This window comes from Phoenix dactylifera, chromosome 12, assembly GCF_009389715.1.
Source record: "Phoenix dactylifera cultivar Barhee BC4 chromosome 12, palm_55x_up_171113_PBpolish2nd_filt_p, whole genome shotgun sequence".
Classification (NCBI taxonomy): Eukaryota; Viridiplantae; Streptophyta; class Magnoliopsida; order Arecales; family Arecaceae; genus Phoenix; species Phoenix dactylifera.
The window spans coordinates 3,738,192-3,761,349 of record NC_052403.1 but is presented as its reverse complement, the minus strand read 5'-3'; the positions used below and the strand labels follow the sequence as shown (position 1 = coordinate 3,761,349).

Sequence of the window (23,158 nt, the reverse complement as noted above, 5' to 3'; positions counted from 1 at the left end):
ACTAAAATATTTTTTTGTATATATTTCAAATAGTACATGACAAATCAATGAAACTACAAACTCTCCAAGTCCATCCAAAGGTCCACTCAATACTATATATATATATATATATATATATAAAGGTTTGCTTGTATACTGTACCATAACAATGTTGAGTTGATATTCGGTAAAGGGATATATCAAGTGTTGGTATACCATATTGACTCACATTGAGCATAATAATTCTGTACCAATATATAATTTGATATCTAGATTTCAAACTTATTATATATATATTTTGACTAAAAATAAAATAATCAAAATAACTATATTAATTGTACGAGCAAGTCATCATAGTATATGTTCATACCTTAGGTGGCTTGCACGTGCCCAATATTTTATAAGGCATGTTATAGACAAATAGTAGATGTTGATAGAATTATCAAGCTCAAATCTACCACAAAAGATAAATAATTAGTGAAAAATTCATAGAAGCTGGTATACTTCTTTAAAACTAGTATCAAAGAAAAATATTTATTCTTATATATACTAAAATATATTTTTATTATTTATATTTTAAACACCACACTACAAACTAACGAAACAACAAATTCTTCAGGTCCATCCCAAGATCCCCTTAATACTAATTACATAATATATATACTCAAGGTTTATTTGTGCATTGCACCATAATAATATTGAATTGATATTCGGTGCAGGATGCATACCGAGTGTAGGTATGCTAAATTGACTTATATCGAGCACAATAATACTATACCAATATGGTGCCCCTATGTAATACTACATTGAAATTTCAAATTTATTATATATATTTGAAAAAAATAAAATAATTAAAATAACTATATTAATTATATGACAAAGTTATGGTAGTAAATATTCATGTCTTGGGTGCTTTTCACATTTTCAATGTTTAGGCTATGTTTGAAAAAAAAAAAAATGCTTGACAGTAAAATTTTTGAAAATAGTGTCATTGAAAATAGAATTTTTTAAAGTAGAGCTTTTATAAAAATTTAGATGTAGAGTGCCGGAAACTGGCAGGACTGCTCGGGGTGGCACCCAAGTCGGGGAGGATCAGACATTGATCGGTTTGGGTACAAATAAATTAAAAATCTGCCAATCTGAACCTATTTTATTAAGCGGGTCAAAAATTTAGATCTCAATTTAACCATGTCGTGAAACAGGCAATCCAATTCCAAGCTGATCAGTTCGCCGCTTCTGTTTTCTCCTCTCGTCGAATCCAAACCCTTCTCTCCCTGGCCTCCGGCGAATCTCCTCACACAGACGATGGCTGCGAACTGGCTCCCGCCGGTCCTCCTCACTGCCTCCGGACGACCGGTCTTCCTTCCCGGCGAGATCGAGCGCTGCCTCCTGTCTGCTGTCGACCTCGAGGCCGAGGAGAATCCTGCCCTGCCCACCCTCCGATCCGGCCTCCTCGTCCTCACTTCCCACCGGATCCTGTGGATCGACGAATCCTCCTCCTCGGGTTGCGCCATCCCCCTCGCCGCCGTGGTCCACGTCTTTCACCCTAAGAAGTCGCTGCGGAACATGTTCGCGAGCCCTAGGGTCCGGATCCAGGTGTCAACGTCGCCGGACGGTAGGGTTGGGGAGAAGGGGACGCGGTCGGAGATGGTCACGATCGTGATGAGGGGAAAGACCGACCCCGACGTGTTCTACGGGAGGCTGCTGGAGGTCCTGAGGTCGAGGACGTGGGAGGCGTCGGAGGAATCGGAGGGGAGGGAGAGGGGATCGGGATCGGGGGAGGGTTCGGCGAGGGTGAGGATGCCGGTGGTGGGGGTTTCGGGGATTCTCAGGAAAGAGCAGGAGATGTGGGAGAGCACGGACAAGAGCTTGCAGGAGGCCTTCCACGACCTGAACGCTCTCATGGTTCGTAATTGACTTCCATTCTTCTTCTTCTTCCTTTTTTTTTGGTTTGAAGTTAGAGCTCATAGCCACTGGAATACCGAATTCTGTAATCTTACTAGTTTGAATGTACAAAGCTGCGATCTTTTACTCTATATCCAGAAGCTTATGTAATAGCTATTCGTTTATATGAATGACGTATGATGCAAAGCTGCAATAAATTGTTTCCGTATTCTGCTTTCATTGGATTATACGTTCCTTTCCACTGGTACGTTCTGAAATGATGTACGTTGCTTTGTTATGTTTGATTGAAGTTGAAATACATTTTTGATATATTTGAGGCAGCTATTTCCAGGACATAATAAGTTAGAACATATGATTTTGGGCCCTCCTTATCATTTTAATTAAGGATACATGTCTTAAGACTCTTGAATCCCAGATTATTCGTCCCACCTTTAATGCACATTTTAAATTTCTTCTCTAGTTCCAGATCCTCATGTGATTTTGCTTACTGTCTTCAATACATCACGTGCGAATTTATGACAACGTATTATGGCTGCTAGAACTCCAGTTAAACTTCTTCTGACAGTAAAAACAGATGAAACATGCAAAATTCAACCTCTTTACAGTTTAACTTCACCTTCTCCTCCTCCTCCTCCTCCTTCCTCTTTTTCTTTTTCTCCCCCCATGTGATACAGACGGGCGTGAATCACGATCTTGAAAACTGACAAACTTTTTACAGACACTCATTTGTGGTCTGCCTTTTCTCTTCTCCTATGCATTTAGATGCTAACCTTTGTCTCTACATGATTTGACTGCCTCACACATGCTTAATGGAACAGATGAGTGAGTCATATAATTTTTTAATAAAATTGCACTATTTCGCCTCTGATAACATTTCTTTGGAATCTTTGACATAAGTCCAAAGGAGAAGCAATAACTTTTTCGATGCAATACACCTTCAAAAATGTGATAGGGCAACAATTTGTTATTATGTTTGAGACTGCCTTTAGAGGTATACACTTTCATATTCCTGCCAAACAGTAACATCATTTATTGTTTTTAGTCTCATGTCATTTCTTTTTTTTGTTATCTTTTTCTTTTCTTAATTTTGAAAGAATCAATTCCATAACACTTTTTTGGGCATGTGCTGTCTTTGTCATCATAGTTAGCTAAACTACTATTATTAATTATGGGCAGTATTATAAATAGCATGTTGCAATACTTTTTTGTGGGCTGTGGAATTTAGGTGCATACATGACTGTCAACTTGTATGTAGTTGTAGTTTATTGGACATAAAAACTGAACATTTGGATATTTTTCACATGGTTGTTCATGTAACCATGTATCATGTGATGACTAAAAACAACTGTTGCATATATTTGTACAAGAGTTAATCAAGTTTGATTTGTCTTCTTTTTCTAGTGAATTATAAGAATATATAGAACTTTTCAATAACAGTTATAGCAGCATCTCCTCCTGAGACTTGAGTGCCAGCACTCAACAAGCATTACCAATGTTTGAGCCCATTTGGGTCAAAATGGTAGTTCTTAATTGTTCTGTAGGTTCTCCAGACAAATTCTAGTTCAATAGAAGCTTCCATTGTACTCTTTTAATGGTTGTTTTGTTTGCTATAGCTTTTTATGTGCTCTTTCATGGGTTTTTTTTTGCTATTCCAACATCCTCTAGAAGGACTAAGGCGAGGGACTTGTGCAGAGTAAAGCTAAGGAGATGGTGCAGCTGGCAGAGAACATGAGGCAAAAGCTATTATTAGGTTCAAATGCTCAAGCAAGTGCAAATGATGACGAGTTGGGTTCTAAGCAAGAGATACAGGATTGGCTACTAAGTGTTGGTATTGTGTCACTAGTTACAAAAGAGTCTGCAGGTGCTCTATATCATCAACAATTATCTCGTCAGGTACCTACATGCACACTTAGAGCTTTGTTTTAGTTCCATTCATTTGTTATAGCTTGGATGAGACCAAGGACTTAAATACAATCGGAATGGGAGGTAGAACTGGTACTATACCATTCTGGCATGACTCTGGCATTGGGATGCCCCCGGATCGCTGAAATCTGAAAAATAGGGCATCTTGGCTGCTGATGCAAAGCCCGTTTTGCTGCGTACAATGCTTGGGTTGTGTGACTTTGTTGAAACAAGTTGGTATTAGCGGGTACCGGGATTGGCTCAACCAATTCGAAGGGTGGCATGATGGGGCTTAATATATAAAAAATTGTGGGGGAGAGAGAGGGAGAGGGAGAGAGAGAAGAAGAAGCAGGTAGACCTCATTCATGATGTTGGCGTTGAGAGGACAATTACAATGATGTCAAAGACAATGGTGAAGGGCGACGACTCCTTAGACGGGAACAGTGGATGGAAGCAGATAGGGGGAGCATAAGGCGGTGAATGGAGGAGCAGAGGAGTAAAAGGGGCTAAGGCATGAGGTTAGAGGAGTAAAAGAGTGTTCCTTTTTTTTAAAAAAAAAGTATAAATCAGTAAAAGAATAAAGTTACATAAAAAGTACCAAACTATTATAGTATTGGACATTTAGCCCAAGGGTTGGAGGTTTATGTTTGCTATGAAAATATATAGGTTTAAATTTTAAGTAACATGCTTGCACGGGGCTAGAGGAGTAAAGGAGAGTTCCTTTCAGATGTCATCATTAAAATTATAATAAATATTTTCTATTATCCTGATATATTAATTTTTCAATAAAATTATTATTTTCTGTCTGATCGTATTTAAATTTTTTGCATGTTTTCATATTTTTGTGCCATTGGAAGAAGTATTTTGCCCAATAGTTTTTGGTATGCCATCAGTAAAATTATAATGATTTTTTTTTTCTGTCTAGATGAGTTATTTTTGTCAGCAAAATCATTACTTTACTATCTGGATGAATCATTAAGATTATTTTTATCATCATTTCTAATTCCTGTATATTTTGCAACAATTTCATGAATGTACTAATTTCAGAAAAGTATACATAATAGTTTGGAAAAGGCATATCATTAAAATTACTTTTGTGGGCTAACATGAATGTATTAATATCTTGAACAAAAATACCAATATAAATGTTAATTTAGGGATATATAATATTTTCTGTGTGGAAAATATACATATCTATATATATTGTAAGGAGATAAATATATAATATTTGTTTTTCTGTGCAGAAAATATATGTATATTTAGTGAGGATAAAAATATACAATATTTATTTTTTAAGGGCTGGTAAAACTAATGTTGCACATGGGATTCAAATCCATGCACTTGTGTGCATGGGTCTTCGTTTTAACCATGACAGCAAGAGAGGAGATACCTTCAAAAGAAACAAATATTTTATTTAAAGTATTTAAAAGAAGTAATAATTTAGAAAAAGGAGGGACTTTGGGTGTCCCGGTATGAGACCAGGATGCTGCCCTGTATCTTGTGTTGGCACAGGACAAATTGCTTCCTTGCTGGTCTAGCAAAAATCCGATACCACCTCCGTTATAGGTTTTTGAAACCTTGGATATGACATTTTCAGATGTTTGCAGATAAACATTACTTGTTAATAGAACTGAAGAGGCTTATATTCTAACTCACACTGACATTTCCAGTCATGTTATCATATGGTGTTCCAATATAAGCTACTTTATTAGTTTGTTATTTTGACTTTATTCAGGTTGACTTCTAAGAATCATTATCCAACAAATCCAACTAAGAAAATTTGTTCCTTTAGTGCATTTCTTGAAATGAAAGTCTAAAGTTGGTATGTTGAATCCTTCATAGCAAATGCCACTTGAATGCTATGTAGCTGAGAGTTTGCACTGTGCTGAAACAATGCAAATGATTAACCGCCTTATCCAGTACCTATCTAACTGATAGTAATAATTAAATTTTAAATTTTGGCTGTTCAGAGTATTTCTTCCTCCTAAATTCCAGTTCAAGGCCTTTAATCTGAGAATGATGAACATATTGTTAAGATTCAAGATTGCCTTAAGGTGGCAGTTAGTAGATGAAGAACATAAGTATGGTGTCAAATGATTATGCCAATTCTAATCTATCAAGCTGGCACAATGGCTCATCTGTTCTTGCGAATATATGATTATTTTGATTCTTAGAGATACTTGAATACTAAACCTAGCGTGAGATATATACCTAGCTATTCTTGCTAACAAAAATTCAGGATATGCGTGGTTTGAGTCTGATCGATAAATGCTCAATTTCTCTCTTACACGTGCTGGAATAGAATACGAAATCCTTGAGTTGGACATGGATAAACATCCATTCCTATGTGAATGACTTGCCAGCACGAAGGAATTTGGTAGACAGACAATTGGAAATTCAAGCACAAAATGCTTATGTTTCCTGCTGTAATCATTCAGTTATCAGCTGCTCCTTTCTTCTTGGGTAGAAAGCACTTGTAATAAGAAGCCAGATCATTTTTCGTGAAACAGTTCTGTTTAATTTTCTGTCAGCTAGCAGATTTTGTCAAATTACCACTTGAAAAGGCTGGAGGGATGATTGCATTGATAGATGTTTACTGTCTGTTTAATCGTGCAAGAGGAACAGGTATTTGTGATTTTGGCTTGTTCCTTTCTTATAGTTCTGTAGTTTCCCAAAGTTAATTATTGTGCTCTTCTTTCTAGAACTGATTTCGCCAGAGGACCTTTTACAAGCCTGTGCACTTTGGGAAAAATTTGATGTGTATGCACGACAGAACCTTCAATCTTTTTCAGGTTCCGAAACTGCTGTTGATTCAATGACATCATACTAAGCAAGCTATACAAAACAATCAAAATTGTCAAATCCAACGGTTTTACCACCCGCTACTATACTGTGATAGATTCCCTGAAGTATCCTTTATTTTTTTTCATTTTCAGCCTGTGCTTATAGCTATTAATTTCTAATTAACAGCCCAGTAATGCTTAGGAAATTTGATAGTGGCGTAATGGTTATTCAGAATAAGGCCCACAGTGATGACGAGGTATTTCATATTTGCCTCTTCCATATTTTGTCATGTTTTGATTACAGTACAAATATTCTACTTTCGTGTCCCATGTATCATTTGCATAACTTAATGCTGGTTATTTTCTGATCAATAAATTGTTTCTGTACTTATTGTCTTAATAATTATGGCCTGAACTTGATAGTCACTTGTTTCTGATATCTGAACCTGTTTTGATCACTTGAATATGTAGTGTGGGTGACCTGTTTCTTGAGGCTTCTAAAGAAATCTCAGTTACTTACATTCTCTTTCTAAGAACAGCTACAACTAAGTGATCAAGAATCCCTTAACAAATTATTATTATGCAAGCAACTATGGTAGATAAAATATGATAGAATACATGTGATGTACTGCACATAATAAAATCAAAAGTAATTGATAAACAAAAGATATTGTGAAAATGGACATGTGTGGTTCTACATATGTCAACTCTGCAACGACACAATCTAAATAGATAGTAGAGCAAGAGCTAAACCTGCAAACCCTAATTGATAGGGTCTAGGATGACAACAACTATTGCTTTGAGAGCTCAATATGCTTGATATATGGTGGGACCTTGTCAAACATGGGTTATAGCTTATTGGTATGTTATTACAACTCAATCATGCCATCTTCATGAACTGCACATCGGATGGCAACAAGCAATGCAAATTCATTATCTTGGGTCCAAGGAAAGCACATGAGACCATGGACTTTGCATGGGGGAAAAAAAAAGAAAAAGGCCATTACCCAATAAAGATCTCAGGCTCATAGCTATCTGGGGTCCTGGGAGGGGCAAACTAGGGACAAACCTAGGACTCGAACCTGTGCTGTTGCACTTGTATGCCCAGGCCTTTTACCATTTAACCAAGCAATGGCCCTCATAGACTTGCATGGAATAACAACAAAATGATCAGTTGTGTGGGCCTATCAAGAAGTAAACGACAGGATCTAAAACAGTCATTACTCCTGGCTATATCTATGATAACTCCAACAAGCAATTAGCTTCATAGATTTGTTCATATGTTCAGCCAATGTGGATATAGCATCTGATGACATTAATTATTTAGCATCGTATATCCAAGTGAACAGAGCTAACATTTAGGATGATTTTCTTTGTGTGTAGCTAAAATGTTGTTGGTGAAAAGCTGAATAGTGTATTGTATATTAGATTTAAAAAAGGTGCAGATGATTGGGCGGGAAATAACATAAAGAATTGGAAGAAGCAAATGTATAGTGTGAATAAAAGGAAACAACCCCCCTCCCCCCCTCTTCTTCTTCTGTTCTTGAACTCACAAGAGAGTAGAATCTCCCAGATCTGTTTTCTCCTTGAACTCATCCTCGCTAAGTTGCGAAAACAGGGAGTGCACAGCTTCCTTCTTGAGTGGTTTCTCTTGGCAGAACCTTGTCTTCTTCTCTTGTTAAGCTGTTTGTGACCCTTAACAACCTCAGCACAGAGTGTCCATTTGGCATCGGAACCTTGGATTGGATCACTGCCTCTCTAGCCCAGCCTCTAGCACTTTATATAGAGGAGGACAGAGGCAATGGGATCCCAGATGGATGCTAGCTGTTGACCATGTTGCTCATATACGAATTTTAATGGGCTTATCCCGAGAAATTTTCATATCAATCCGAAGTCTAGAAGAGGCCAGGCAAGATTTCCTTCAAGGTCTAGCACAAGAGAAGGCGTTTTGGCTGCTACTGGTTCGTTGGGTAGCATTTTACCTCTCTAGAACCGTGCTTTTTTATTCGATCCAATGAGAAACCAATCGACCATATCAGATTTAGACTCTAATCAAGTTAATTTGTTTTTTTCCTTCTCTAGTGCTAATCATTTATGCTCAAAATTAGAGAAAATCCACAGTTTCAAATACCAGCTGGTTGTTGGGCAAAAGTTCACTCCCGTTTGGGCTCTAGGAAGAGATGAGGAAATTACAAAACTGCCATTTCTAAGTGCAATATAATTACTTAAACAATTTTAACATTTCCCCTCTTGTAACATCACCATCCTCAACCTACTCACATGCTAGATGACTCAATGATCCATTGCTGCATCACTTACTGTGCATCATGGCACAACTTATCCAGTGAGGAGAAAAGCTTTTCCTTGATGTGGCGAGATACCATGTATATGCCAATCAAATGGTAGATTTGATGGACCATGCTGATCTAATGATTTTAATCTTTTGGTGTGTAAATACACTTCCAACAGATTATATACATACATACATACATACATACATACATAATACACACACACACACACACACACATACATAGATGCATATATATACATAGATGCATATACATGCATATATATACATATATATCTAAACACACACACACACACACATATATATATACTGATAAAGAGACAAAGTGGCATGAGAAACATCAAATTTGAAAATAATTGGGAAACCAGCATATCTTTAACTCATTTTTTTTAGAATGTACATACTTGAGTAGATATTGTTATCATATATTTGTCTGTTTATTTTTTTTTCTTCTCCTGTATCTTTGCCTTTCCTACTCTTGGCTCGCAGGTTCATGGTTCATGGTTATAAGTTTTATCTGATATAGGTTTTTGCAAGAATCACATCCCTTGCACAGAAGCCAGATGCCCTCCTGATGGGAATAAGCCCCAGCGATGCTGCATTGACATTAGGAATTGCACCAGCTCTGGCCAAGGAACACATGCTAACTGCTGAAAGCAAAGGTATGCATAGTTGAATTGCCTATATTTCCCAAAAGATTCTTATTTCCTCAAAATTATCGAGGCTTTAGCTAACATCAATATTTTTTTAGGTCTTTTATGCAGAGATGTTAGCCCTGATGGCTTCCGCTTTTACATTAATTTATTCAAAGAAATAGATCCAAGTGATATATATTCGTAAGTACGGTTATGGTGAATTCAGATACCATCTTAATTTTGCTATGAGGTTTCTTGTGCTTGACTTGTATACTAAAGTTTGGGCACCCCATCTTTATAAAAGCTACAAGTTATACATTCGAGGACTGCATCTTTTGTTGCCTCCTGTTTCGTCAACATCCATTGGGAGTGGTTACTTTTCTCTGCAGACAATAGAGATCAATTTATTAAAAGGAGACAAAAATCATATTTCCTATTTGGAGGACCATACAGATTTTGTGGATCCTTTCATTCTGGTTTAAAATTTCATGTTTTCATCACATGTGGTAGCTTGTGGTTCAGATTAACATGATGAATATGCATGAATGTGATGGCATGCTTTGCATTCTTTTTTGTCACCCGTCTTCTAGTAAAGCCTGACCCCATTAACCTATTCCAAAAATTCATCTGAAGTAGTTTGTATTGTTTAAAGATGAGTTTCTACTGGGTAGAATTTTCATCTTCCTATGTTTTTATTTGGGCATCATCGATGAGATGTGTTTCTTTTTTGACCCTCCAGCTTTATATTATTGTCAGGAAAAATGGATCATATACAATCATATATATTGACACTTGGTTCATTTGCAGGATTAAGACTACTGGACTCGTGGGTGCTTGGGTTTCTGCTACGTCTACCTCTGGATAGACATAACATTCTGTCAATTAATTTTTCTTCAGATGATGAATCTTTTTTGATCACCAGAAGGCAGCAATTGGTGAAAGTAATGTTGTTGACTTGAAGCACATGGTCTTACTGGTTTCACAGCATTTTTTGTTGTCTTCATGACAGCATTCATATTGAGGCGAGGAGCAGGTACACTCATTGCTCACTGCATGAAGTAGACTAAGAATATTAGATTCGAGAAATAAGGCTGCCCAATATTTGCATGCACATTTTGTGCTCGAAGCACCTGCAACCTCTCAATATTATGTCAATAGTCATTGTGTTGATTATTGTAAGCTTGTAAAATTAAGTATAATTCAGATATCCAGTGTACATGAGTCTACATTAACAATGGGTAGATTTAGAAACAGAAAGGAAACATTGTCGTCTGTTAAACTAATATCAGTGCATGTGATCTATCCAAGCATGCAGAGTGTTTCTCTAGTTGGATTTTCTTTCCAATCTCTAGTTTGTATGTAACTTAGATTGAATTATCTCTTTAATAGTTGGTTGGTCTTTGAATGACTTGGAAGTTGGAACCGTGGTTTTTCATAGAGGCTCTTATGTTGATTTTTTTAAAGAACATTCTTGTTTGCATGGTGGGATAAGTTTGTAGTTATATGGCTAAATATTAGAAGGTGCACTGGTATATACTCTTTCAAGTTGTACAGCTCCAGGTTTGAGTTCTGTTTTGGTCATTAGCAACTGGAGTGGGGGCTCCAAAAGAATCTACTGGTTACAGCCAACCAATACATGAAACTAGTACCTTCTATGTGAGAGGAAAAGGGTATATAAATTATATCTAATTGTTGACTGCGACTAGACATTTTTCTTTTTGGATTTGGTCGTTTCTTTCTGTGTATGGTGATCTGTATTTGGGATTTATCTGACTTAGGAACAGGAAGAATTGAAGCGCGTCTCTTGAAGCTGAAGATAATCGTTCAAATAGGCTTGCTTTATGTTCCGGGTTTCTATCATGAAAAAATTAGTGTTACCATCTTTTACATTTTTGCCCATTTTTGGAATAAATCTTTCAGTGGGTGTTTAGCATTGCCTATCTGTACGATCAATCAGTGGTTCTGCTTACAAGACTATCTGAGATTTTGAAGTATGATAAAATTAATTGGATGGTGTCAATAAGCAAAAAAGAATCAACCAGGAGAGCTTATTGCGTGAAAGAGGAGTATCAAACGAGAAGCTAATCCAAGAATGATCTGACTGCCTTCCGGTAATTGATTACTGAGTTTCTCCCCAAGGACCTCGACTGTTTTGTAGTGGTTTTGTATGTTTGTCTATATTCTAGAGTATTGGGACTGGCCTTTGCCTTGGAAGGAAGGGGGAAAGGACAAATGAGGAGTGCTGATGACTTAGTGACCAGTTTAGAAACGTGGACAAATGAGGTTTTGTATGTTTGTCTATATTAGTGACCAGTTCAGATGATTTAGATTAGAATAAACCATTTGGAGTTCAAGGTTGGAAGAGAATCAAGGGCTTCAAAAGAGCACATTTGCCCGCCAAAAAAGAAACATCCCTGAGTAATTAAGAGATGCGCGCCCCATGAGCACAGAGATTTCATTGTTTATTTTCCTCTTTGTTATTGATAAGATATTAAAATATCATGCTAAAAAGGACTTTCTCTCTCTCAAGTGTAGCAATAAAAACGACCACCATGTGTGTGTGTGTGTGTGTGTTTTGGTGACGGAAGGAGCTGACGCTTGCATTAGTAATAGAAACATACAACTCAGTCCATACACTCTTACAACCCATGTTTATAATTTACAATCCATTCACTGCTAATCGACACCCCACTGTCTTAGTTACAGATTAAATCAGATCTGCTAGCAAAATGTAACAGTCTACAGGTATAATGGTTCCTGCTTTGGACGAAGAAGCTTCTGTGGACCTGTTACCGCTTCTTCATACAGTGTTTAGCGAGTCACCATCCATTGAGCAAACCTATCTTGTAACGAATTCCTTGTATCGTCCCGTCTACTACAGTAAACGAGCTATGCAGCAGCAAGTATTGATCCTTTCTCCTCTTGCTATCGGCTATGATCTCCGGTAGCCTATGCCAACCTCGTCATCCTGCAAAATAAACAGTAAATCTCGGTGAATAGGATCTCCACTTCCCCAACCGCAGTCCCCTTGTAGAGCCAATTTTGCAATGAAGTCGCCGCCCTGTTTGCCTCCTGAAATGCGTATGATGATTTGAATCTGTTCCAGTTTGCTTTCCAGTGTAAAGTATCTTTAAGCAGTGGCATCTGCAAGGACCTGCCCAAGGAAGAGTTAGCAAGCCATGATATCACCTTTATAAAGTCGCCCTCCAGCCATATATTTGATGCATTTAAATCGATAACACGTCGTTCGCAATCCCACCCATGCTGCAACAAGTTCAGCATAGGGGATCGCAGAGGGCGGCAGCATCTTTCCACCAGCTCTAATTAATTGGCCTTCCCTATGTCTAATGATAAATCCAGCAGCGCTTTATCTGATGTTGCAGCAGCATCAAAGTTCACCTTTAAGGTTTCAGGGGTAGGAGGTAGCCATGTAACAAGGGAAGATGGATTTCTGCCTTTATTTAGCAGAATACTGCTTCCCCAGTTCCGGACGAACACTCACTGGTGTGGTCATTTGCATTCCCATTTGGAATACGATAGCTGAAGGCTTTAGTCACTAAATGAGCAGGGGACTGTGTGACATTTTGAAAAATCCTTTCATTTCGAGCTGTCCAAATCAGTCTAAGCCATTAAAACCATTAAGGATTTACATTCCCCCTCGACCCCGGCAGCAGACATAACATCTACCAGACCCGGTAGAGAAGTTGGTACAAAACTGATTGCCAAGGTTCTTCTCGGCTGGTGCCAACAACTCGAAGCAAACGTGCACTCACTCAGCACATGATTGCTGGCCTCAACCACATCATGGCATAAATCACAGCAATTGTTTCCGCCCTCGATAATTCCCCTTAGTGAGGTAGATCTTTTCATGGAAGTCTGTTCCATAGCCGCTTCCACCAAAAAAATTTTACCCTCGTAGGCATGTTCAAGGATCACATCCATCTTAAGGGGAGTTCCATTAATGCTATTCTGCAAGCTGATTGATTTTTTTCGGTACAAGGAAGCTGATAGATTAGAGGTGGAGAGAGAAATTATTGAATAATTGCTAGGTTGGTTTCGCAAGCCAAGACTGCATGGAGCTAAAGTTATCTATTTAACTCACGTAATCCACCGTATTTTCCTTTTTGACTTCTATCACAATCTAATTGATAGAAATTTTGTTCTTCATTATAAATACCCAAACAACACTGATGCTTCAAGCAGTGCCTTGATTTTCTTCAAAATCTGTTCATTTTCTACAAGCTTTTTCAGATTTTCTCATATTAGTTGTTATATAAAATAAGTATATATTTCAGTAACTCATATATGACTTGAAAGCTTGATTATTGCCACGGCCTCATCCAAAGCTTTTATAGCACCAGCAACGATAATTATGTCAAATGAATGGTCAAATATAATTCCAAGAAACAATCACATTACAATTGCTAAATAGGATATGTTGCATTTTTGCAACTTCTTACCATTATCCCTTAAAACCTATAATATTTGAAATATATGATATTATTTTTAAAAAAAAAATGAGAACAACGGTGGCGGTATCTCTAACAATCATTTCATCATTTCATGGACACCATGAAAAATGATGAAAATGATGCAAAAACCATCCCCCTCAGACAGCTGGGGAACAGCCAGTATCTCCAACAATCATTTCATGGACACCATGAAAAATGATGAAAATGATGCAAAAACTATCCACGTCAGACAGCCGGGGAACAGCCAGTATCTCCAACAATCATTTCATGAACACCATGAAAAATGATGAAAATGATGCAAAAACTATCCACGTCAGACAGCTGGGGAACAGCCAGTATCTCCAACAATCATTTCATGAACACCATGAAAAATGATGAAAAAACTATCCACGTCAGACAGCTGGGGAACAGCGCTTAGGATTTGAACTTAGAACCTTCTCCTTATGGAGGAAGAATGCAACCGACGGGATAAGTCGTTACTCTTATCCAGAACAATTCTGCATCTTAGTAAAAAAGTTTAATGATCATGATCATTTGTCAGAGCGCACAGATGCAGGTTTTCAGTGCATGGCTTTATAGACGTAAACTGTTCACACTCATGGTGATTGAGCTGCACGCCGTCACCCTCTTCCTTACCTAGGTAAACCGAGTTTCAGGGATCCGGCATGGCTGATCTAGAATATTAACAGGTCTGATGCACAACTCGTTGGGCAGACATCCAGTCCCTGAAATTTAAGATGGCGTGGAAATATTTGTTCACAGATTGGCTACACATGAATCAGACCCATAACACGATCTTTTGGCGCAGCATATGAGCACATCATCTGTCAGCGCAGCCACTGTGATAAGGCAAACAATAGCAGGGTCAACATCTATGCAGAGCCACTACTAGAACCCAAAATAGAACACAGCCCTGTACGATAACCACTGAAAATGTAATGAGAACATATAACACTACTCTGCAGACTGCATAAGTCAAATACTACAAAGCTCACGGAAAAAGAAAGGTTCCCAAAAGGTACAATAAAATGAAAGAAACCTAGAAAAAAGAGGGTAAATCATCCTTGGCCAACAAACTGATGGCTAAAAGACTGTCATACACCAAACACCCACCACAACTGCAAGAAGCATATATAACCCAGATTTATATTTCAAACGCTTTGCCCAGCAACGTTGAAAATTTTAAGCCTGGAAATAAACAAAAATGACAGTCAGAATGCGTCACAACTTAGAAAATACCAAGTAGAAATTTCCACAACCCTAAGAAGGTTCCAGGGCGCCCACACGTAAATCTTGTGCACATCACAATGCATGCATTCCAATGCATGCCACATACATGAGTGGATGGGGAGGCTTCAAAGGGACAATGCTGATATGCTAGACCAGGGCCCACAAATCTAATTTTATGCAAACATGTGAATTATAGCATTATCCTAATAAGCGAGCCCAACATACAAGGGTAGACTCAAAGCACTCGATAGATACATGCCTCCACATACAAGGCTGTGCGAGCAGCCCTACCATGTGAGTTAATTAAAGAGTTAAGTGATACAATTCAAATAATAAATAATTACAGAGGCAATGGATGTGCACCTTGTTGGCAATGTTGTTGGAGAGCCAATCCAGCCCCTCATACAACCCCTCACCAGAGGTTGCACAGGTGCTCTGTATGTACCTGCAACCACAAATACATTTCCTGGATAAGCGGCTGATTGCTTCATTTGGGCAGAAGAAAATAAATGAACAGGCAGGCTAAACAACATCTATATATGCTTTAAAAATAGAAGAGAGAGACAATAAAAGGCGGAAGAGCAAAATCCAGTTGCACAAACAAGGTTAAGGCAATAAAGGTAATAAACATTAAAGGTGATACAACATAGCAAGACATGACCAGCTTGGGGTTTGTCAGTATTAGCTAAACATGCTCCAGAGTATGTCATAATGTAGCCAATAAGCAACCAGCTCAAACTTTGTCAGTATTAAGTAAACATGTTCGGGGTATGTCAAGATATAGGCAGTTCCCTACTCAGAAAGGCAACTCGCACGGGGCATGCACAGTCCCCTCCAATGATGCCAGTCAGTATTGGACTCTGAATTTTAGCATACTAAGCAACACCATACAACATGCAAAATCCTTTTCAAGATGATCGATACGGGAAGGAAAAAATCTGTATATCAGAAAAATCCTCCAGAACGCCTGGTCAAGTTGTAAAAACAAAAATAGACCTACCCACGAGAAAAACAATGCTAGACTATAGCAATTAATCAATAAAAATGATAAAAATTGATTTACTTTACTTTCACATTGTGAGCAAGTTCACTTTGCATTGATATTTATTGTATGCTATGTACTAAATCCAGATAGAAACTATTAAATCATTTATATTTAGTATATTCGCTTTTGCCCATGTAATGCTGTAAACAGACTCATTTGCTATTCACACTCAAGCATTTACAAGATCATCTACACACACTCTCTAAACAAATAAGCTCCAAATTACAAATCAACAAACTTTTATCAGGTATACTCAAGTTTTCTTGAGCAATCATAAAATATGAAATAGATAAAAGATAAATTTCACAAAATCATGGCCCAGATGTGGGGGTAAAAAAATATTAGCTGAGAAGGGAAGCTTAATTTTATGAATACATGATTGTTTCCAAAAATCCCATTCTAAATATATTATACCTTTACAACACATCTTACTGATTCATCGCATACGCAGCTGAGCTGTTATGTTTTGCTAGTCATCTTGCGAATGTTCTTTGGTTCCCAGATATTTTGTAATTTAAGTCATACATGAGACGTGAGATGAGATGCTAGGGAAATTGAACTATCTTGGATCCTTCTTCCAACCATCAAATCAACTGTGAAAGTCCACCCATGACATTCATAAAGTATGACTATTCATCCATATCTAAGACATTCAGACAGCGTAAAATGCCCACAGACAACCAGAAAATAATTTCTATAATAGATGCCAAAATGTAAGACACATGTCAAAGTACGAGATCGGAAGGATGAATCTAGTAGGATCCATTGGTCACCCAATGCCTAGCATGAAATCAAATTCATATGATTAATATCAACAAACTGGGATTTTGATTATGTATGAAACAGAGAATAGAGCACATGTAATACATGCATACTAGAAACCAAAAAGAATTTAAAAATCTCATCCACAACAAAACCGTACAGAACATACCAGCATTTTTGTGGATATGGACAAAACAGGAAAACAAGGGCATATATCTAAGTTCCTAACCTGTTTAGAACCTTGCCAAGCAAATAGGCCTTGTTTCAACCAATCATATGGAACACCTTAATCAGGGGAAAGAAGGTATATTTTCTGCCAAACTACAGCCAACATTATGGATACATATCTTACAATTACCATTAAAGCTAATTTAAAAATTTAGCATCCTTAATCTATAATTCTTCAATCTGTCGAATCTATGTTTACAATTATGCACACACATGTAACTGCATCAATTCACAGAAACATCTGATTAAATAGATTAGTGACAACAAATCAACATAGTATACAGAACTAGAACTTCTGTCAAAAAGAAATCTGGAAGCTAAACAAGACATCAAAGAATAATATTGTTTTCTTCTGTAACTTCAGAAGCTAACTCATGGTTATGCTTATTCAGGATCAAAAGTAATTTTTTTAACCAAGAAGACCAAAGCTGGTACTCTTTTTTTTTTTTAATGCAACTGATACATCAAGCTCCCTTAGTACAAGAATATACATGATCTTCTATATCTTAGCCAGCAACAATCTCATAGACCTTCCTTAACAAGCTTATGCTCGCATAAATAATGATAATCATGTCTGGGGTTCCTTGTCTCAATTTTCCCATATACCGAAGTAACACTAATGGCCTGTCATCTAGCACCACACACAATCCTCCTAACAGGAACACTATAGACACAAATAACACCAATTTAATTTGTATAACCAGGAAAATAAATCAAGATCCATAGAACATTATGATAAAATGGACCAGCACTATACCAGTGTCGTTGACGCAGAGAATGAAGGCCAAGCTTATCAGTAATTTCAGCAGCATTCATTGCATTAGGAAGGTCTTGTTTGTTTGCAAACACAAGCAAAACAGCATCACGTAACTCATCCTGCCACCATCCCGCAAAAACATCAGTCACCATTTACCAATTTCATCTAAATTGAAATTATTAATTCAATGAGGCAAGTCTCAACAGCAACTTGAGTAACATGAAGCATATTAATAAAAAAGAGGTTGACTTTTTTATATAAAAGATAATACACGAGAGGTTACAGTAAAATATAAATTAAATATTTCTACAGCAGGTCCAGGAACAGATATCTGCCCGAACTGTTGCGGTCAGCAATAACTCCCCTAGTACCCCAAGTTGAGCTGATAAAGTCATCCTCATATTATCAGACTAGGAAACTATTGAATCTTACCTAAACAATTTGGTCTGTTTTTATAAAGGTCCTGTCATTTCTAAAGTCTATGTTACTTGAATCATGACAGGAATCACAAACCAAACATTTTACTGGAACCTATCGTGTCAATTAAAGATACAACTAATGTTTTAGCTGTGTATAGAGATAGAATGACAGCCAAAACCTGTTGCTTGTCTCATTAATTTTTAAACAGGTTTACCTGATCCACTGTGTTACTGTGATTCTTTTAATTGGTATGTTTGCTAATGAGCACTCCAGAATATGGTTACTTGATGCCTAAGTTCTAGGAGTCACTAAATCAACAAATGTAAATGCATGATATTAGTACTTAAAGCAAGAAATGATCACCTGAATTATAACGTGGTGAAGAAACACCACATATGACCACATATTTGCATACTATTGGTAATCAGATAAGAACTTTACAAACAGTTACGCCTCTTAAAAAAATAATCTTCCTACTTAAGGTTAAATAGCTCCAAATATAACTCCGTAGATATCCAATTCAGTAACAGGTCATTGCATAGTTTCAAAATTTGGCTCAAAGAAACATGAAGACAAGCAAACTATCTAACATTGTTCCGAGCCCAATAATAGCCAATTGATTACATGAAGGCATAATTTTCTAATATTTTGAAAATGACATATCCCAAAAATTCTTGTGCTTGAAAGATTGTATTTGTGCACTAGGAGAAATATAATACACAGGTTACACAGATTTAAATACTGTTTTACATAAACCCATGCATGTCCTAAAGTCAAGTTTGAGGAGACAGGCACACAAACATAATCATGCAACCATCTTAATGGATTGTCAACAAGATAACTAAACCTACCTCATTTAGCATCCGATGGAGCTCATCCCTTGCCTCAACAATACGATCCCTGTCATTGCTATCAACAACGAAGATAAGGCCCTGAGTGTTCTGGAAGTAGTGCCTCCATAAAGGTCTGATCTGTTTTTTTTTTTTTAAACACATCAACATTATCAAAACACGAGTCATCTATCATGAAAATAACTAGTTTATTTGGCGATATAATCAGCTATTTGCTATATAGAATCATGTTTATAGTTTGATTGCCTCTAGTTAGTTATGCAATACAACCCATGCTTCAGCACAAAGGCTTGCATTATGCACATTACCTTATCCTGACCACCAACATCCCAAACAGTGAAGCTAATGTTCTTGTACTCCACAGTCTCCACATTGAATCCTGCATAAATTTGGATATCAATTTTTGAGTGTACAAGCATTTGTGACACATCTAGCTTAGCTGTAGCATATTTCCTAAAATATAGGATATTTGATTTTATGAATATTTAATCTAATATATTAGCAACATTTAGAGACTAAAAAGTCTTAGAAGGGAAAAAGATTATACATGTGCATAAGAGAGAAAAAGAGGGGCAATGTGAGCGCGAAGGGGGGGTATAGCACTTTTGGCACTACTAAAATTTAAACCCCTACAACAAGCTTATTTTGCATATATATAAAGGTCTTGGAAGGCAATTCTGATTGGTCAATAAAGATACATTTCCAAGAATTTCCTTTTTTTGTTTTTCTTTAGATTAGTTAATCTCTCTTGAAAGGTAAAAATGGGTAGAAGAAACCTGTTTTTATTTTCTGTACATTTGCTGTATGTTGTGTCGTGCCAACTATTTCCACATAAGGTGGTGAGATGATATCTTGAATGATACTTATATATATATATATATATATATATAGAGAGAGAGAGAGAGAGAGAGAGAGAGAGAGATAAATGCCTATTTCAAGACTACAACCACCAAAAAAAATCTATCCTATCAACCTTTCTTTTCCATTAAGTGCTTGAAATAGAAGAATCTAACCTAAGCTAGAAGCAGCCTGCATTACCTAATATAGTCATACAAGAACATGGAAAATGAATATGCATGTGATTGCACATAACAAAATATCATAGCATACATGAGACTCTAAATCAATTGTCGATACCAAAGAATAGCAATGATACCAAACCATAGCAACCAGAATTGTCCAGTAGTGCCATATGTGACAAGATTAGAATGGAATATCACTTCCCCATCAATCATTAGGGGTGCAAACTAGTCAAGCTGAGCTGAGCGAAGTATCACGCTGCTTGGGCTTGGTTCAGTGTATGAGGAGATGCTCAAGCTAATGCTTGACTGCAAGCCGAGCTTGATGTATCCTGTCCAAGCTTGGCTCATATAAGCTTTAAGCCAAGTTTTTAATAAGTCAAGCCAAGCTTCCCTTTAGTTCTCTAATCTAACCCCCATCAGACATGGCTAGTTTATGAGCTGAACTCCAAAAACTTTTTGAGCTCAGCTGGTTTTCTAACTGATCCGAGCCTGAACCAAGCCTCAATCGACCAAATCCGAGCTGCTCAGGAGCAGCTTGGGTCATTTGCAGCCCTACCAATCATAGAGAAGCTGCTTTATGCCAAAATGCAAAATTTGTTGGTGGCAAATCTAGACACCTCTTTGCACAGGGCTCTAAACAGGTAATGACACCATTAATTTAGGTAATAAAGAACCAATATAGATTCCATAATGTAATTTTCCGCATCACAGCCTTCCATATGCCCTCAAGTTACCATTCCCAACATGCAGATGTTGCACTTTTGGTATAAACCAGCCTCAATAGATAATACTTGGAGATTGTTCTTTTTGTACCTCCAAGTTTGCCGATCCCATAAAGGACAATTATGAACATATCTAGAACTTCAATGTGAAGGACCATAAGCCAACTCAATTTCATTTATCCCCTCAATTTTAATTATCCCCATAACAAATGCACACAAATTTACCATCCATGTCAGCATCATAAGTATATGATAGCAATCAGGTAATCAAACACACTGCATCAACCAGATTTAAGGGATCCTGAAAATTTCTAAAAAGCTCCAAATAGTGAACAGCGCAGATCACATCGAACATGCATATGATCCAACATAATATACCACCAGAACGTCACATTTCAACAATTGCAAGTTCGGAAAAGGAAAAAAAAATAAACAAATATGTATGAGGAATCAGTTTACCAAAAAAACTCGAAATTAAATCGCTTATCCATCAGAAAGATCAATCATCTTCCTTTTCGTCTGAACGCAGCCAGAAACAGAAAAAGGAGACGGACAATTTGGGGAAAAGGGAAAAAGAAATAGACAAGAAACCAAGCGCTCACCGATTGTCGGGATAGTGGTGACGATCTCTCCAAGCTTGAGCTTGTACAGGATGGTCGTTTTACCAGCCGCATCAAGCCCGACCATCAAGATCCTCATCTCCTTCTTCGCAAAAAGACGGCTGAAGAGCTTCGTGAAGGTAAGCCCCATCTTTCTCCGTTTCTGAAACGCCAAATCGCACATCTCAAACTCAAAATACAGAAAATAAAAACGAAAATCGAATAGATCGACAAAGATCTAAAGTCTGACATGACAAACAATCGATATGCAACAAGAAATCGCACCTCTCGATAGGTAACCCCAAACTTCTAATCCGAGGGCAAGAAGCGTTGAAATCGGGACGAAAAACTTACGAAACGGAACAACCTAAGGATTAATCTGTTAAAAAGAAAGAGATCACCCCACGATCGAAGAAAAACAAGGTAAAAGAATCCAAGATCTATGAGAGAAAAGGAGCCCAAACCTGGATCGACAAGATCCAGAGAAAAAACACTTCAAGATCGATAAAATGATATCAAAGAGATAGAAATTGATCAAATTATCTCACAGGTGACTTCAAAAAAAAGACCGATCTATTGCATGCAACAACGAAAAACGAATCAAAGATAAGTAGAAAGCGAGCAACAAGAAATTGATCTCAGATCCGTCGGAGAAAAGAGAGATCGAGATGAAATAGAGATCGGGAAATTACCAGGGAACCCTCTTAGAAGAAGAGCTGCGAGCAAGCAAGCGCGCGCGCGAGAGAGAGAGAGAGAGAGAGCGAGAGAGAGAGAGCGAGCGGTGAGGGTTCGAGAAATGCAAATCTTTCTCCAGGCTTCTTCTCTCCAGATAGTTTAAAAACCGACGGAAGAGGACAATGGTTTATAGGGTGAAGTGGCGAAGTATGGGATCCCGCATCAAGACCATGCGCTTGCGACCGACCGACCGCCCTCTCCTCCTTGCACCCGGGCCCACGTAAGATATTTTATTATTTTATACGGGTTTCACTAATCTTACAGGATCATTGAACCGTCGGATCAACATAATTCCTAGTACAATTATATGAACAACCATCGATTTGGATGATATTACGATAATGCCATCGTCTGGTCGGTGCAAGAGACCAGCTGCCTCCAGCGCGACGGTCGCATTTCCAAAAGCAGCCAAAGTGGACGAAGCCGGTCTGGTTCGACCAAATGGGCTTTTGGCGTCAACAAAGCACGAAGAACATTCCAGGCTCGGGTTTCCACGAGATGGACGCGTTTTGAGTAAGGCTTGACTTGTTTTTTTTTTATATAAATAAAAGAGCTCACACATAACTAACGTGAGCGGGGCTAACAAAATTTAGAAATAAAAAAAATCACATAGTAGCTCCAGCGCGGACCCGTAGTTGGTCCAGACAAAATTATGGTAATGATAAAATATGGAGGCAACCCAATCTGCGACACCATTAATTTTTTTATAGACATACGTAACCTAATAGAAACCATACTATCTCAATAGTTTGCATATACTTGTTTTTGAATGGGCAGCGTAGAGCAGGAGAGAACCCAAT

At 37.6% G+C, this 23,158-nt stretch overlaps 2 protein-coding genes across 5 annotated transcripts; one reads left to right on the top strand and one right to left on the bottom strand.

Annotated features, from left to right (window-relative positions):
- The first annotated feature begins 1,033 nt into the window (after positions 1-1,033).
- Positions 1,034-10,937, top strand: LOC103719735 (vacuolar protein sorting-associated protein 36). Of its 3 annotated transcripts, none has more exons than XM_008809112.3 (8): positions 1,034-1,091; positions 1,182-1,884; positions 3,577-3,777; positions 6,318-6,411; positions 6,489-6,546; positions 6,757-6,826; positions 9,407-9,542; positions 10,323-10,937. In XM_008809112.3, the coding sequence occupies exons 2-8, from the start codon at positions 1,285-1,287 to the stop codon at positions 10,472-10,474; spliced, it is 1,311 nt and encodes a 436-aa protein (XP_008807334.1). In that variant the 5' UTR covers positions 1,034-1,091; positions 1,182-1,284; the 3' UTR covers positions 10,475-10,937. The 3 variants fall into 3 exon arrangements, with proteins under 3 accessions (XP_008807334.1, XP_026665284.1, XP_008807335.1); XM_008809113.4 differs by lacking the exon at positions 1,034-1,091 and adding an exon at positions 9,632-9,716 and having other exon boundaries at positions 1,155-1,884; XM_026809483.2 differs by lacking the exons at positions 1,034-1,091; positions 6,318-6,411; positions 6,489-6,546; positions 6,757-6,826 and having other exon boundaries at positions 1,151-1,884.
- Positions 10,938-14,876: 3,939 nt separating this feature from the next.
- LOC103719734 (ADP-ribosylation factor 2-like) lies at positions 14,877-22,474 on the bottom strand. Of its 2 annotated transcripts, XM_008809111.4 has the most exons (8): positions 22,316-22,474; positions 21,909-22,002; positions 21,627-21,786; positions 19,589-19,659; positions 19,281-19,400; positions 18,010-18,128; positions 15,581-15,662; positions 14,877-15,175 (listed from the first exon to the last, which is right to left on the bottom strand). In XM_008809111.4, exons 3-8 carry the CDS (start codon positions 21,772-21,774, stop codon positions 15,170-15,172), a joined length of 546 nt encoding a protein of 181 aa, XP_008807333.1. In that variant the 5' UTR covers positions 21,775-21,786; positions 21,909-22,002; positions 22,316-22,474; the 3' UTR covers positions 14,877-15,169. The 2 variants fall into 2 exon arrangements, with proteins under 2 accessions (XP_008807333.1, XP_008807332.1); XM_008809110.4 differs by lacking the exon at positions 21,909-22,002 and having other exon boundaries at positions 22,316-22,472.
- Positions 22,475-23,158: the final 684 nt, after the last annotated feature.